Source organism: Centroberyx gerrardi, chromosome 15 (assembly GCF_048128805.1).
Source record: "Centroberyx gerrardi isolate f3 chromosome 15, fCenGer3.hap1.cur.20231027, whole genome shotgun sequence".
In the NCBI taxonomy this organism is placed as follows: Eukaryota; Metazoa; Chordata; class Actinopteri; order Beryciformes; family Berycidae; genus Centroberyx; species Centroberyx gerrardi.
The window spans coordinates 15,076,052-15,089,542 of NC_136011.1; the positions used below are offsets into that span (position 1 = coordinate 15,076,052).

At 44.6% G+C, this 13,491-nt stretch overlaps 1 protein-coding gene across 2 annotated transcripts in view; it reads left to right on the top strand.

The window, feature by feature from the left end:
- The window catches only part of LOC139923383 (zinc finger matrin-type protein 4), a 30,995-nt gene extending 20,543 nt beyond the window's left edge, over positions 1 to 10,452 (top strand). For both annotated transcript variants that reach the window (XM_071914141.1, XM_078288571.1), the window contains 2 exons: positions 1,265 to 1,361; positions 10,431 to 10,452. In XM_071914141.1, coding sequence (XP_071770242.1) covers positions 1,265 to 1,361; positions 10,431 to 10,452 — 119 coding nt within the window. The remainder of the gene's footprint in view (positions 1 to 1,264; positions 1,362 to 10,430) is intronic.
- Positions 10,453 to 13,491: the final 3,039 nt, after the last annotated feature.

A 13,491-nucleotide genomic window follows, 5' to 3' on the forward strand; every position in this document is an offset into this window, starting at 1 on the left:
AAAAGTAACACACACACACAGGGAACCACACAGGAGGGACGGGTGGGAAAAAGGTTTCAAGCAATTAATTTTTGATTGTTTTGTCATACAACCCTGAAGTGTCAAGGTAGTTCATCTGCTATCTGAGGAGAGTTCTGCAGTGACGGCTCCGCAGTGCGCAAAATGTGAGCAAACAAAAATAGCATTTCAGGCGCTGAGAGAGAATATATGACCAATTATGTCATGTTGCTGATTGCCCAATCCACACCGGCACCGTCTGCACTCCCTCTGCCTCCTCTGCCGTGTGCGGTAGAAGATTTCAAATCGCTGCCGCCATGCTGTAGCTACCACGTGTGTGAATGCTTTTTATTTATGCATTTATTTATTTATTTATTTTTCGAGATGTCATGTTTCCTCCTGTGGTCATTAAACCCCGGCATGCATCTGACATCACTGCTGCAGCGTGACAACTCATTATCCTTTCCGTTCCTCCGTCTCTCTCTCTCTCTCTCTCATCTTTTCTACGCACATCGTATTTTTCTCCAGCAATTTCCTCTATTCACTCGTTCTGTCTACCTAACCCCCCACCCCACCCCCACCCCTACACACACCCCACCCACTCACCCTCTCCATCTCTCTTCACCCCTCTCTGTCAGCGTCTCCATCCCTCTCTCATCCATCTATTTTTGGGTGTTCATCTCGACCACCTGCAAACCCTCTAATTAGTTCACATCTGCTTCTGAGCCATACCATCTCAAGCACACATTCACAAATACAATACACACGCACGTGCACGCACTCCCACACACGATACCGTGCACGCAAACACTCCAGCACATTATTCTTTTGTTGCCCTCAATGTCCTAATTCTTCCCGCCCTGCTGAAGTTTGAAAAAACATCTTCACACAATCACACACACACACACACACACACACACACACACACACACTAGAAAGTAGAAGGCAATGATCTAAAGATCTAAAAATGTAACTGGCTTTCTGCTAATGACTAGTCTAATCAAATCTTCTTCCAGATACACTGTAATTATGAAAATTACCCTGCACTGCTCAGTGTAGAAATAAGACTGTTACTGGTGTTAGTTCACATGTTATTTTTATTGTTGTTCCTCTTGGTCTCGCTGATGATGATGATGATGATGATGATGATGATGATGACAATGATAGAGATGACACAGAAGCCTTTGAGGGTTTTTATGATTAATACTCCTTGAAAGTATCATTACAATAACTGCTGTGCCTGTGCTGTGTGTTTGTGTCTCTCCAGGACTGCGCAGTAGTTACTCCTGCAGTGTCTGCAGTGTGGTTCTCAACTCCATTGAGCAGTACCATGCACACCTCCAGGGCTCCAAGCACCAGAACAAGTCAGTACAACTCAAAACTAAGCACTATGGATGGATGGATGGATGGATAGATGGAGCATGGATGAATGAATGATTGAACAGTCCATTGATCCCCAAGGAGAACTGTATTGCCAATGTGAGTTGATTGCCCATGAAGACCCCATCAATACATGGATGAGCTTTGCTGTCTGGATACACTGGATAAGGGAAGTGAATTGCAGCACAGCCCTCTTCTCTTCCCTTCCCTGTAACAAGTCAATGGGGTGTTGTTTGAAGCCGATTGGAGACTATGTGAGACGAATTGAGTTGTTTCAAAAGTCGGGGCGAGGGCTTATCTGTAGCGCCGAGGTCTCCAGGAAAATGTCAATGACTACAATGACGCTTGTCGGTTCAGCGTGATTTTTATCATCTTATCACAGCGGGATGCATTAACTGGCAGGTCTGACCTCTCCTGAGTTAAAGTCTGTTCACCTTGGAATCTGATGAGCCAGATGACATGGTCTACATCAGCTACGCAGTCTGGAGGCAAACCAATCACAATGCACGAGCAATGTAAACAGATTTACATCTAGAGGCAGACCACGGTAGTGTCATGCAGACGTACATTTAAATAAATACCGCCACACAATGTGCATAACAGATACACTACCAGTCGAAAGTTTGGACACACCACATTTTCCTTTATTTTTTACTATTTTCCACATTTTAGAATAATAGTAAAGACATCAAAACAATGAAATAACACAAATGGAATTATGCAGTGACCAAAAAAGTGTTAAACAAATCAAAACTGTCTTATATTTTAGATTCTTTAAAGTAGCCGCCCTTTGCCTTGATGGAAAGGCAAAGGCTTTGGAAAGAAATTCATACATAGGCATCAACTTCACTATTTATATTTGTCTAAGAAACAAATTCCAGGTGTTTAAGCATAAGCTTTTAGATCAAAATGGCTTGAAGATAATTAAAAACATAGTACATTCAATCAGATGTGTCCAAACTTTTGACTGGTGGTGTATCTTGAGGCCAACTGAGGACAAGTGGTCTCATTACATTAGATCTTTTCATGATTGATCTCAAAAATGTAATCAGAGTCAGTGTGAGGGAAATGATATCCACAAGCAGGAAGGATTGTGACAGAGAACTGTTACATTTCATACATTTACCATGAGATAGCCGTGAGAGTGGTTGTAGGCAGTGTGTAGGCAGAGTGTTAGTGTGTGTGTGTGTGTGTGTGTGTGGGTGGGCATGTGTGTATGTGCGTATGTGTGTGTCTATGTGTATTTAAAGCAATGTAATGGAAATGAAGTGTGTCATGAATGGAATATTTGCCAGACAAAGAGTGCTTGCGGCACTATTTCTGTTGTTGTGGTTGTTTCTTGTTTTCTTTTCCTTTTTTTTTTCCTTTTTTTTTTTTAGAGAGTTGAGGGATTTCAGCTGAAATGTCTGTATTTGTCAGCCATAGAGCATAACTTGTCTGGGGTGCAGACACCAAACTTCTGCAAAACAAGTTAACTCTTACACAGAGAGAGGTGGGTGTAGTGAGAGAAAAGAGAGCGAAGAAAACAAGGATGAGACAGCCAGAGAGAGAAGGAGGGAGGGGGAAAAAAGCAAGTAAACAGAAAGAAAGGATATATGCTTTTAGCCAAGGACAAAACTTCAAATGCTTGTATCCATTAGCTGCTAAAAAAGTATTTTTACAAACAGAAAATCAAGAGGATAATCATGTTCTCTGTGTTAACTATGTGTAACTATGTGCTGTATGTTCACTCCAGTTAATCATCATATTTTTCTACTCTCAGTACAGCACTCTATTTTAAAGTGAATGTGTTTGTTTAAAAGCCTAAGCCTTAATATAAGCATTAACATCCAGGTGCTGCTAAAAAAAAAAATACAAAAACTAAAATCGCAATATGAACTACTTCAAATTCCAAAATCGGAAGAGGCTGCAATTACTTTATCAGAGTGGTAGCTGCTCAGAATGGACTCCTAAACATGGTATTATGGTGCTGAGCCCCATTTTTTGGCCTATAAATTAAATTGCACATTATGAAAAAAATATTTTATTGTATTCAAACATAGCAAATATTAAGCAACGACATAGTTTTTATTGTGTTGTTTCTTGTTTGCTGAGAAATCAAAAATATTGTATTTTCTGTGTACTGTATTGCACTTAATATCGCAATTGCAATATTAAGCAAAATAATCGCAATATAATTATTTCTCGATATTGTGCAGCACTAGTTGGTACTGCAGCTCAAACTGCTGCTGAGAAGTTATACAATGTCTTTGTATAGAAGTCGCAGATGATCGTAAAAGGAAACAACAGGGGGTCTTAACTCTCTCTACATGTCAGCTTGACTGTCATAAAGAGTGAAGAGGCCAGACACACAGAAAGAGCCATGTTTATGAGAGAGAGGGAGAGAGAGAGACGGTAAGCAAGAGAGATGGAGAGACAGCGAGGAACCACAGTATATGCAACAGACAAAGAGAGACAGATGGGCAGAGGGATGCGAGGGGACAGACAGAAACCGCATTTGGGAGAGGGACGAAAAGAGACAAAAGAGCGGAGAGATGGCGAAAGACAGCGTGCGAGAGAACGCGATTAGGCGAGGCAGATGGGACAGAGAGATGTGGCAAGGCGGAGGTAAACAGAGCATGCGAGGGACGGCGAGAAGCGGCGCGAGGTGCAAAGGGCAGCGGAGAGCGAAACGAAATTGCATCGGAGAGAAAATCTCCGTGAAGTGAACTGAGAGGTAGACGGAGGGGGGGGGGGGGACAGCCGGAGAGATAAGGAGCAGATTTGGAGCGGACGGAGAAGTGAGTCCGGCAGCGCTGACTGCTGACAGCTCAGGGCTTTGCTGCTTAGGATGGAGAGGACGGATTGACAGGGCATCGACAGATAGAGAGACGGGCGGGGGGATAGATTGAGAGAGAAGTACCGAGGGATTTAGAGGAGTAGTACTGATAGGTCACCGGATAGAAGGGGAGAAAGTCTTTTCGGCCGCCTTATCAGGCCGGCTTAGAGGAAGTGCTGTGAAGTAGAAGAGGTGTCGGGAAGGGAAAATGTGCAGAACCGCGGGGCCCCCGAGTCTGATTCCGGGGCAGTGGAATTTACTCAGGTCTGTTCACTGGGATGTCAACGGGGGGGTGGGGGGTGGGGGGAGGGGGGAGAGAGGGGAGGTGCTGACATTTTGTAGCACACTATGAGTGTTTGGTTTGGTGGCGTCTTGTGGGAGAGGGAGAGAAGTGATATTTACTGGGGTGTGTCTGATGCTGCGGGATTACCTCACGAGGTCCCTGCGGGTGCGAGAGAGATGATCGAATGGGACAGGGAGGAGATTTGGATAGCGAGGTGGGTGCGGGGTGGGGGTGAGTTGGAGATGAGCCGTGGTGCGCTGCCGTATCGATCCTCCGGGAAACACGGGAACGAGACCCCAAGGTTCCACCTCATCGACATCGCTTCTTCTGCCTTCACCCGGTCGCTCAGGTGGAACACACTACATAAGTGAGCGCTGGTGTATGTGCATGTGGGTCTGTGTGTGAGAGAGAGAGAAACTGCTTTAGGCTATGTCTCTCTCTCTCTCACACACACACACACACACACACACATACACACAGCGCTAAATCATTGTGCGTTACGTTCTATCCTTTGCAGCAGAGTGTGGTATGGGGGCATGATACAGCGTGATAGCAAATAAAGCCCCTGTCACACTCTATTGTGCAGCACAGTGTGTGAAGTGTCAAATTTTCTGCTGACATGGGAGCACCAACACACACGGACACACACATGCACACACATATTCTCACACACACACACACACACTCGGGTTGCGACGCTAATTCAAGACAAGACAACCTCTAAGGCATTGCAAGTTTAGAAAGAAAGGCTCTTGAAATGAATAGTGTGTGTGTGTGTATGTGTGTGTGTGTGTGTGTGTGTGTGTGTGTGTGCTTGTCTGTTGGTTTGTTTTTGTGGCACATGGCTTGAAGACAGACATTTTAAGTAAGTCTTTCCCTTTTGGGAACAAGCTGTCTAATTGTAGAGTTGGGCTGCATATATGTATTTTGCTGTGCGCGTGTGTGTGTCTGTGTGTGTGTGTGTGTGCGCGCGCGCGTGTGTGTGAATGTAGCAGCACGCTTGTGTGTCTGTGCAGTTTTGCGAGTGAGGCTTTTGAGATTGTTCTGTTCATGTCTTGGGGGTGTTCAGGGCTTCGTCAAGGCTTTGCCAAACTGACGAGATCCTCCACCCCATATTTGTGTATTTGAGTGTGTATGTGTGTGTGTTGGTGTTTGTGTGTGTGTGTGTGTGTGTGTGTGTGTGTGTGTCCATTCACACTCAGGATGAGCTTTGGCTTGTGTAAGGAGCTTTATGGAGGAGATGAAAGCACGGCTGACAGCGGCAGGGGATTAGCTCTCACCGAAGAAACATCCACAAAAAGTGTGTGTGTGTGTGTGTGTGTGTGTGTGTGGTGTTTGGCATTAGGAATGTGTCATCATAAAACAACAACAGATTTCTCTATTCCCTCAACAGCTGGATGTGTCAATCTGCCAGCCTTCCTTATCTGTACCGTACATCTGCTTTGTAGAGTCCACAGTCAGACACAGGTCACCTGAAACACTGCAGACTCCACAGAGTCTGTCCAGCCTGGCTGCTGCACCGACTGCTGCTGGAGCTGTTTAAGAAGATAACACTAAAGACGTAAACCTAATAAAGTTGCCAGACCATTCAGTTTACAGCATGGTGTAATGAAGCCAAGTGGGCAACGATCAGCATTGGAACGTAAATAAAGTAAAGTAAATGAACGCTCCTGGCTGAAATGCACTTTGAAAAAAATATGGTTAGATTGAAAAAAGGTGAAAATTGAGTGGTGAATACGAGGGGAATCTGTCAGCACGGTCTGCAGATTTCTCTAACAGAGCTGATTTGATTCCGCCGCCCGTACAGCTGTGTCTAGAAATCTGGAAAATGATGTGATGATGGCTCTGCTCCGAGCTCGTCGCCTGCCCGCTGCCCACTTCTACATGTCCAATTCCCCCGCAGAGGCAGACCGACGGAGGCAGACCGCCGTAAGCTGCTCCTCATGGGTGTCAGTTAGGTACGGCAAGATGTGGCTCTTATAAAGTTAGGTAGAGAGAACGCACACACAGCGAGGTGCAGACTGAAGAGACACAACTCGTCTCTGTGTTTTCGCTTTGTGCTTTAATCCACCGCCAAACGCTTTCGGCTACGTGGCCTTCATCGGGGCAGTGAATGCTCTCTTCAGTAAGCTGTGGCAGTGAGAACAAATAGTAGTTCTTAACTTTAGTTTTTTTGTTTTTTTTTAGAGAGAGAGCAAAAATCAATAAAAATTGCCAGAAATCTACTTGGAAGCCATGTCTTACACAGATAATTCACATGAGGGGAGAATTCAGGGCCAGTGTTTCCTCTAAGCTATTAGACTCATTTCTAATAATTTATCGCTTGTCAGTCATTGCTCCACTTGTCCCTAGGAATCAATATACGTGGGTTTCAGTGATTAAGGCCAGAACTTAACACAGGAAAAAGCCACAGTTCAATAAACCAATGCTGATTTACAGATGTGGACGACTAGGTGAGTTAAGTGGCGACTACATAGAGACTCCTGTGTCTCTGGCTTGCCAGAAACCTGAACTAGAAGAAGCCCATAATCACAGTACAGAACATCCTCAAGGGTATCAGGGCTTTTATGGAACGGTTCCCAACACGCGTGTCCTGTCGTATCACACATACATAAGAACAGAAAAACAGCAGAAAACAAGAACGGTCACTAATTATCTCCCAGGTTGCCACATGACTGAACAAAGCAACCAATAAAGCACAGCTTGCTTTATGGGAGTCATCAGCATGGTTGGAGCATGCCTTTAACCATTAAGACTGCTTGGCTTAAATTACCCGTATAATATTATTCATGTTCACATCGCTCACTAAGAATGCCTGGGCTCTGGCTGCTGTGCGCTCTGTAGTTATTATGATTCCTACCACTGTGATTCTGTCCTCAGATCTGTCTTTATGTGTGTGTATATGTGTGTGTGTGTATGTGTGTGTGTCATGCTGATGTTAACGCAGGCCCCAAGGGTATGATGGTGGGGTTGAGGACAATCCATTTAGCCTACTCACCCTGGTAATTATTCAGCATCAGTATCACCGAGGACACATACACACAACTGCAAAACAAACTAATGCACGTTTACGAGAGAAAGGCAGAATGAGAGAGGGGGGTTGGTGGCAAACAGTGAGGGATTACAGTGCTTAGTGTGAAGTAACTTTTTTGCCCTGAACGCAAATGGTTGAGCTATCAACCTGCTAATAGGACAGGCTTGCCGAGCGTGTGTGTGTGTGTGTGTGTGTGTGTGTGAATCGGTGTATGTGTCTGTGTGCGTCCTCTCCCTGCTCCAGGCAAGGTGAAAGGTTAATTCAGGACTGTCACTGGTTAGCACTTCTCTCACATGCCTCCTCTCTCTCACATACACACACACACACACACACACGCCTTAGGCTCCCCTCACTAACCCCCCCCAAAAAAAACCCGCACTTGTCCTCCTCATTCTCTCACCCCGTCCACCCAACAAGCACAAAAACGCACACACTCTGCATCCACACACACACACACACACACACACACACACACACACACACCCTGCCCGGAGCTCCACTGTCCACCCCGCTCCTCTGTCTGTGATGTTATTAAGGCGGAGGGTCACGACCTGAATCGTGACTCACAGCTCCGCTCCCTTAGCAACTGGCGCCGCTGTGCTGCGTTTACCTGGCACACACACACGCAGCGTGCCAGGGTGACCTCCAAATCCTCACAAACAACTCTCTCACACGCAGACGCATACGCTCTCTCTCTCTCTCTCTCTCTCTCTCTCTCTCTCTCTCTCACACACACATTCTCATCCTCGTATAATCTCATGCACAGGCACCCATAAGGACCTTGGAGAGATTATTGCCCCAACACAAGCCCCTCACTCTGCAATCCCCGCTCCAGCCATGATGTTTTTCCTGTCCTTTCCCTTATCCTATTCTTCCTACCTTCCCTGCCACCTTTCCTGCCCTCCTTCTCTCCTCCCTTATCTTTCTCCAGTACCCGCCCCTCCCCTCCCCTCCCCCCACGTGCCTTCCCTGCTTGGGCTGAAAGATATTGACAAAAAAATCCAATTATTTGACAGAATATTACAATTGTGATTTCAACTGCGGTTCATATCGTCACAAGTTTTTCAAGTCGTACATTTTTTAGAACTTTAAAATGTTTAAAGAAAAGTGATTTTGTTCAAATAAAAAATAGATGTCAGTGTGCAGGATTTATTTGCTGCAGGATATTTTTTAAGTATGAAGAAAGGTTTTCACCAATATTGTACTTGATTCATGGAACAACGATTACCTGCAGCTCTAAAACACCTTGTTTAGAAATTAATTTTGGACACTCGTCTCTCTTTAGCAATTAATTGCAGCCTCAGTTCATATTGCGATTTTTTTTTACGATTAATTGTTCAGCTCTATTCCCTACCCCACCCCTCTCTTCTTGCTGCCCCACCCTTCACCCATCGTGTGCCCCCTGTCCCAGTAGGTTGACCTTGTCCCCTGCCCCCCCACCTTCCCCTCCCTGCTACCTGTCCCCTCCCCTCCCCTCCCCTCCCCTCCCCTCCCCTCCCCTCCCAGAGAGCGATACAGGCGATCAGAGCTGCGGCCCCCCCACACCTCAGTGAGAGTCCAAAGTGCTAGATGAGTCCTGACAGAGCAGACAGGGTGTAGAGGCCAGTGTTTTTAACAGCCATTACCAGGATAGGTGCTGACAGCTAGGGTGCCCGTGTAGCCCACTCTCTCGCTCTCTCTCTCTCTCTCTCTCTCTCTCTCTCTCTCTCTCTCTCTCTCTCTCTCTCTGCCCACCCCCCCTCCCCTCCTCTCCCCTTCCCTCCTCTCCCCTCTCTCTCTCTCTCTCTGAGTGTCTGGGGCAACGCTCCAACTAGAGCGCGATGGAGGAATGGCATTTTAGCAAGCACTGCGAAGAAAATGGTAGAATTTGTTGTGGTGTTAGAGTGGCTTGCCTCCATTTCAGACCCTGACCAATGGCCATGTATGGAGACAACCATCTCATTTTCACCCTGTGTGTGTGTGTGCGTGTGCGTGTGCGTGTGTGTGTGTGTGTCTGAAAAACAGCATGATGAATCAAAAGTTACAGCAGAACCTCAAACCAACAAGTCTACAAGATAAGCATAATAAATGCAGAGATAGGTATTGCGCTGTGTTGCTTGTTATTGTTGCAACTTCTCTGTTGTAACATGCAGGCAATTGAATGACTGAGAGCAATCCTACATGCACATTTTATCTTTCAGTTATATTTAGCAAAGATTTGCTCCTGGATTCTGAACGCTTCAGTGCCCTTAAAGGCCTCCTGTCCCAAGGGGGTCCAGATAAACTCTACCGTAAAAAATACTGCTCACTCAAGTAGGTGGTGTTGCTTAACATGTGCTTCAATCAAACGTATCTCTTTGTTTTAATTAAATGTGACGACTTAGCCTCTGGAGTTGCTTTGTTTCATTGTGATAAAGCTACAGAATGCAGCTGCAGCGCCAGCCACAGTAATTATTGCACCTTCAACATGAGGGTTTATGCTCCTATCTTGCTCTTTTGTTTTAATTTGGGGAACAGCCAAATAGGAGGCATAATAGACGGCTGTAATTATGAGAAGATTGTGAAACAGGATTATTGGTTAATGCTTCACACATACAGTAGAGCTGTCGTTCCCTGTATAAAGATTCTCAGTACACCCAAAAGGCAGCAGAATAAAAGCAATGCAGGGTTACAGTGTTCTATCTCTGCACATACAGACATCTGTTTTGTACCGGTGAGGATTTGGTTTATTTTGCTATCATACGCTACATTAAGAATAGCATGAGGCATGGATTTACAGGTAAATGAGATACCTTGCCAGGGATTTAGCATGGCAGAAACAGAATATTTTGCCCCGTCGGACACGATTTTCCCTGTGGTTAAGGAGCCCTGTCGTGTCGGATCTGCCTGTGTCAGAGACAAACAAGACTAACAAATTCTTTCCTGTGTTTTGTTTTCAGCCTGAAGCAACACCAGCAGTAAGCCACTAAGACAGGCCACTCTGGAAAGAAGAGATGGAGACTGAGATAATTGGAATATACAACTTCAGAGAGGAGGACTTGTGTCGGAAACAGTGGAGTAGGAGAAACTACTGCAGAGCAACTTCAGTGTCTGTGTGTGTGTGTGTGTGTGTGTGTGTGTGTGTGTGTGTGTGTGTGTGTGTGTGTGTGTGTGTGTGTGTGTGTGTGTGTGTGTGCGTGTGTATGGGTGGGCGTCCGTGCACGCACCTGCAGTATGCACGGGTGGCTCATAATGTGAGTGTGTTTATTTCTATCTCTGATCTAAAAATATATCTCGGAGGTTTATTCAGCACCTAAGTGTTTGATATGTGTTCTCTAAGCCAACAGCCGTCAGAACAATTGCGGCTGCATATTGCCATATTACTCCTGTGTGAACCACAATCCTGAAATTAAACTGATGTCAGTGTGTTGCCCAAAGCGGTAATAATCATTACAATGATCGTCATAGAGTAGCAGTAACAATAACACTGTAACTAGCAGGCTGGAGTGCTTGGATAGTGGCCGATGTGAAGTTTAAACACAATATTCTGTTTCTACATTACATGTCATGTGTAGCTACTAGTGGCACATGCATGGCTCACTTTCAGACCACTTTAAGACCTACTCAGGCCACATGCCCAGGCTCGCAAATACAAGGAAAACTCCCGACGACCTCAGCCATTATGGATGGCATGAAGAGTTCATTTCCAAAACTTTAAAAAGTACCACGATTGTTTTAATTTTTGTGTTATCTATAAATTTGTGAGAGTAGGTGTTGAGTATTTTTTTTTTTTCAAAATGGTGGATGTCTCATTGTGAAATGTAACTCTTCATATATTCCATACTGTCAAAACCTGAAGACGGGACATGGTTACAGTAAAGAAGGCAGTGGATAAGAGCAGCATGGAGACTTCCTGAACCCCCTGCTCTAAACTGAGGGTCTGTGGAGTCTTTAATGTGCATCTTTGAGGTTGAAAACATTCCTCTGTTCGTACCATACGTCACTGATTATTACTGATGTCACAGAGAGACCAGAGATGACAAAAACCCTGTTGAGACGGGGTTTGTAGTGACCCATTTTTACATCGCGGTGGCAAGGCAAAACCTTTTGCTCCCAATCCATGTAGCAGCCGATCTAGAATGCAACCGGATGTAATTCAGCGCATGCAAAAAAAAAAAAAAAAAACGTAAAATGTTGCATCCACTTGCCTTTTTGAAACATGCCTGTGCATTTTGACAACAGCACCGCTTTCTAGTGATAGCTTCTGAATGCACTACTGTACATGCTTCCACATGAATAATGAGGTCAGCCTTTAATACTGAACTGGCTTTTGTTTTACCACCTAATGTATTGGATCAGGAAAAAGAAAAAGCTTCCCTTGATACCTGGAAATTGACCAGTCGCAGCTGTAAAAGGCCCCTATTGTAATGTCTTCAATGTCTAAAGAGTGAGTCAGAGTTTGGAGACTACAGTTTGTACCACCTTAAGATGAGAAAGGAGAAGACACGCTCCACTCTTCTGTGCTGGCACTGAGATCCGCCCTGAGCTATGTTACTGTATAAAGCAACTCATGCCATAAAGGCTGGGGAAAGGACTGCCTTTAAAAACAAAACAAAAAAAAAAACAGCACTCGACGCTAAGCTGTCCTTTGTTAGCTCTTCTTGTTGGACGAGCTCTGTTTTTTTTCTCTGTCAAGTGGTAAACACATTAAAAAACATTTTTATTTTGTGCTTTGCTGATTTCATGGTGGAGAGTGTGAACTGGGAACGACCTGATTAGGAATTCTTTTTCTTCTCCAGAAATATGGAGGAGCAATGGTTTTATGCAATCACACTGTAACATTAACAACCATACCAATGTGGTTTTGAAGTAAAATAGTTTAATGAAGCAAAAAACAAAACAAAAAAAGTTTATTGTAAATAAGCAGTAGCTGAAGGTGAAATGTGTGTTTTTTTTAGAAGTACAAAAGTTTTGTATTCATAGTGTTTATCTGTACTGAGCTACAGGGATATGAGGGTAAAGGTAAGGTGTTTCTTATAGATATTAATGAAAATGACAAATGTGCTGGCACTGAGACACAGATCAATGTTAAGAACAGCATAAAGTGTCTTTCGACTTCATGTTTCTGAATGGATAGCCATCAGTGAGAGGAGCTTGGTGAAAATAAACTCAGCGGAGGACAGACGGACCAAAATCAAGTCATAATCTAAACCGCTTGGAGGGCGGTTCTTTGAGGAGGATCTTACTTTGTGGATATAAGAGGGATTTTGATAATAACAACTGTTGTCATGAGGACAACCACCCTCACCAGTGAAGATATGTGACTATTTCAAAATGGATCGACAACAAAACCCGGACTACAACGCAGGACTACGAACTCTTAGGTTTTAACACGACCTCTAAATAGCCAACCCTCTCCTGTGTGTAATGCCATCAGAAAACTACAAGTCATCTGGCATTTTGGATGTTCCTCATGATCGAGACTTATTTACACTGAAAATCCTTTCTCCAGCACTGGCGTGTTCACAATACAAGCGGTGTCTGTGTGTGTGTAGATATGACGGCGTGTGCAGAGAATGACTGTGCCGTGAGTCACATATTTTAGCAGATGTTACATAATATATGACAGAGATGTATCTATGAGTAGGAATCCTGTGATATAATGGTTGCGGGTGGGTGTCTGTGTATGTGAATCTGTCAGCTGCACTGGGAGCGGGAGAGTCGGCGTGAGATTGTACCGTGAGCACATTTGTAAACACACCTGATGATGATGATGATGATGATGATGATGATGAAGACGATGATGACAACAATATCTATTTTCTCTCGCAAACTCCAGACCCGTGTGTCTTTCTGTTTGTATTCACCGCCTTGTAGATCTGTGACATTTGCATTTACTGGCTGCGTCCCTCTTGTTAACGCACATGCACTGCCTCGTGCTTTGCACTTGTACCCACACACACACACACACACTGAGTGATATTTTAATCAGCTGCATGTCTCTCTCACCTTCTATTGTCA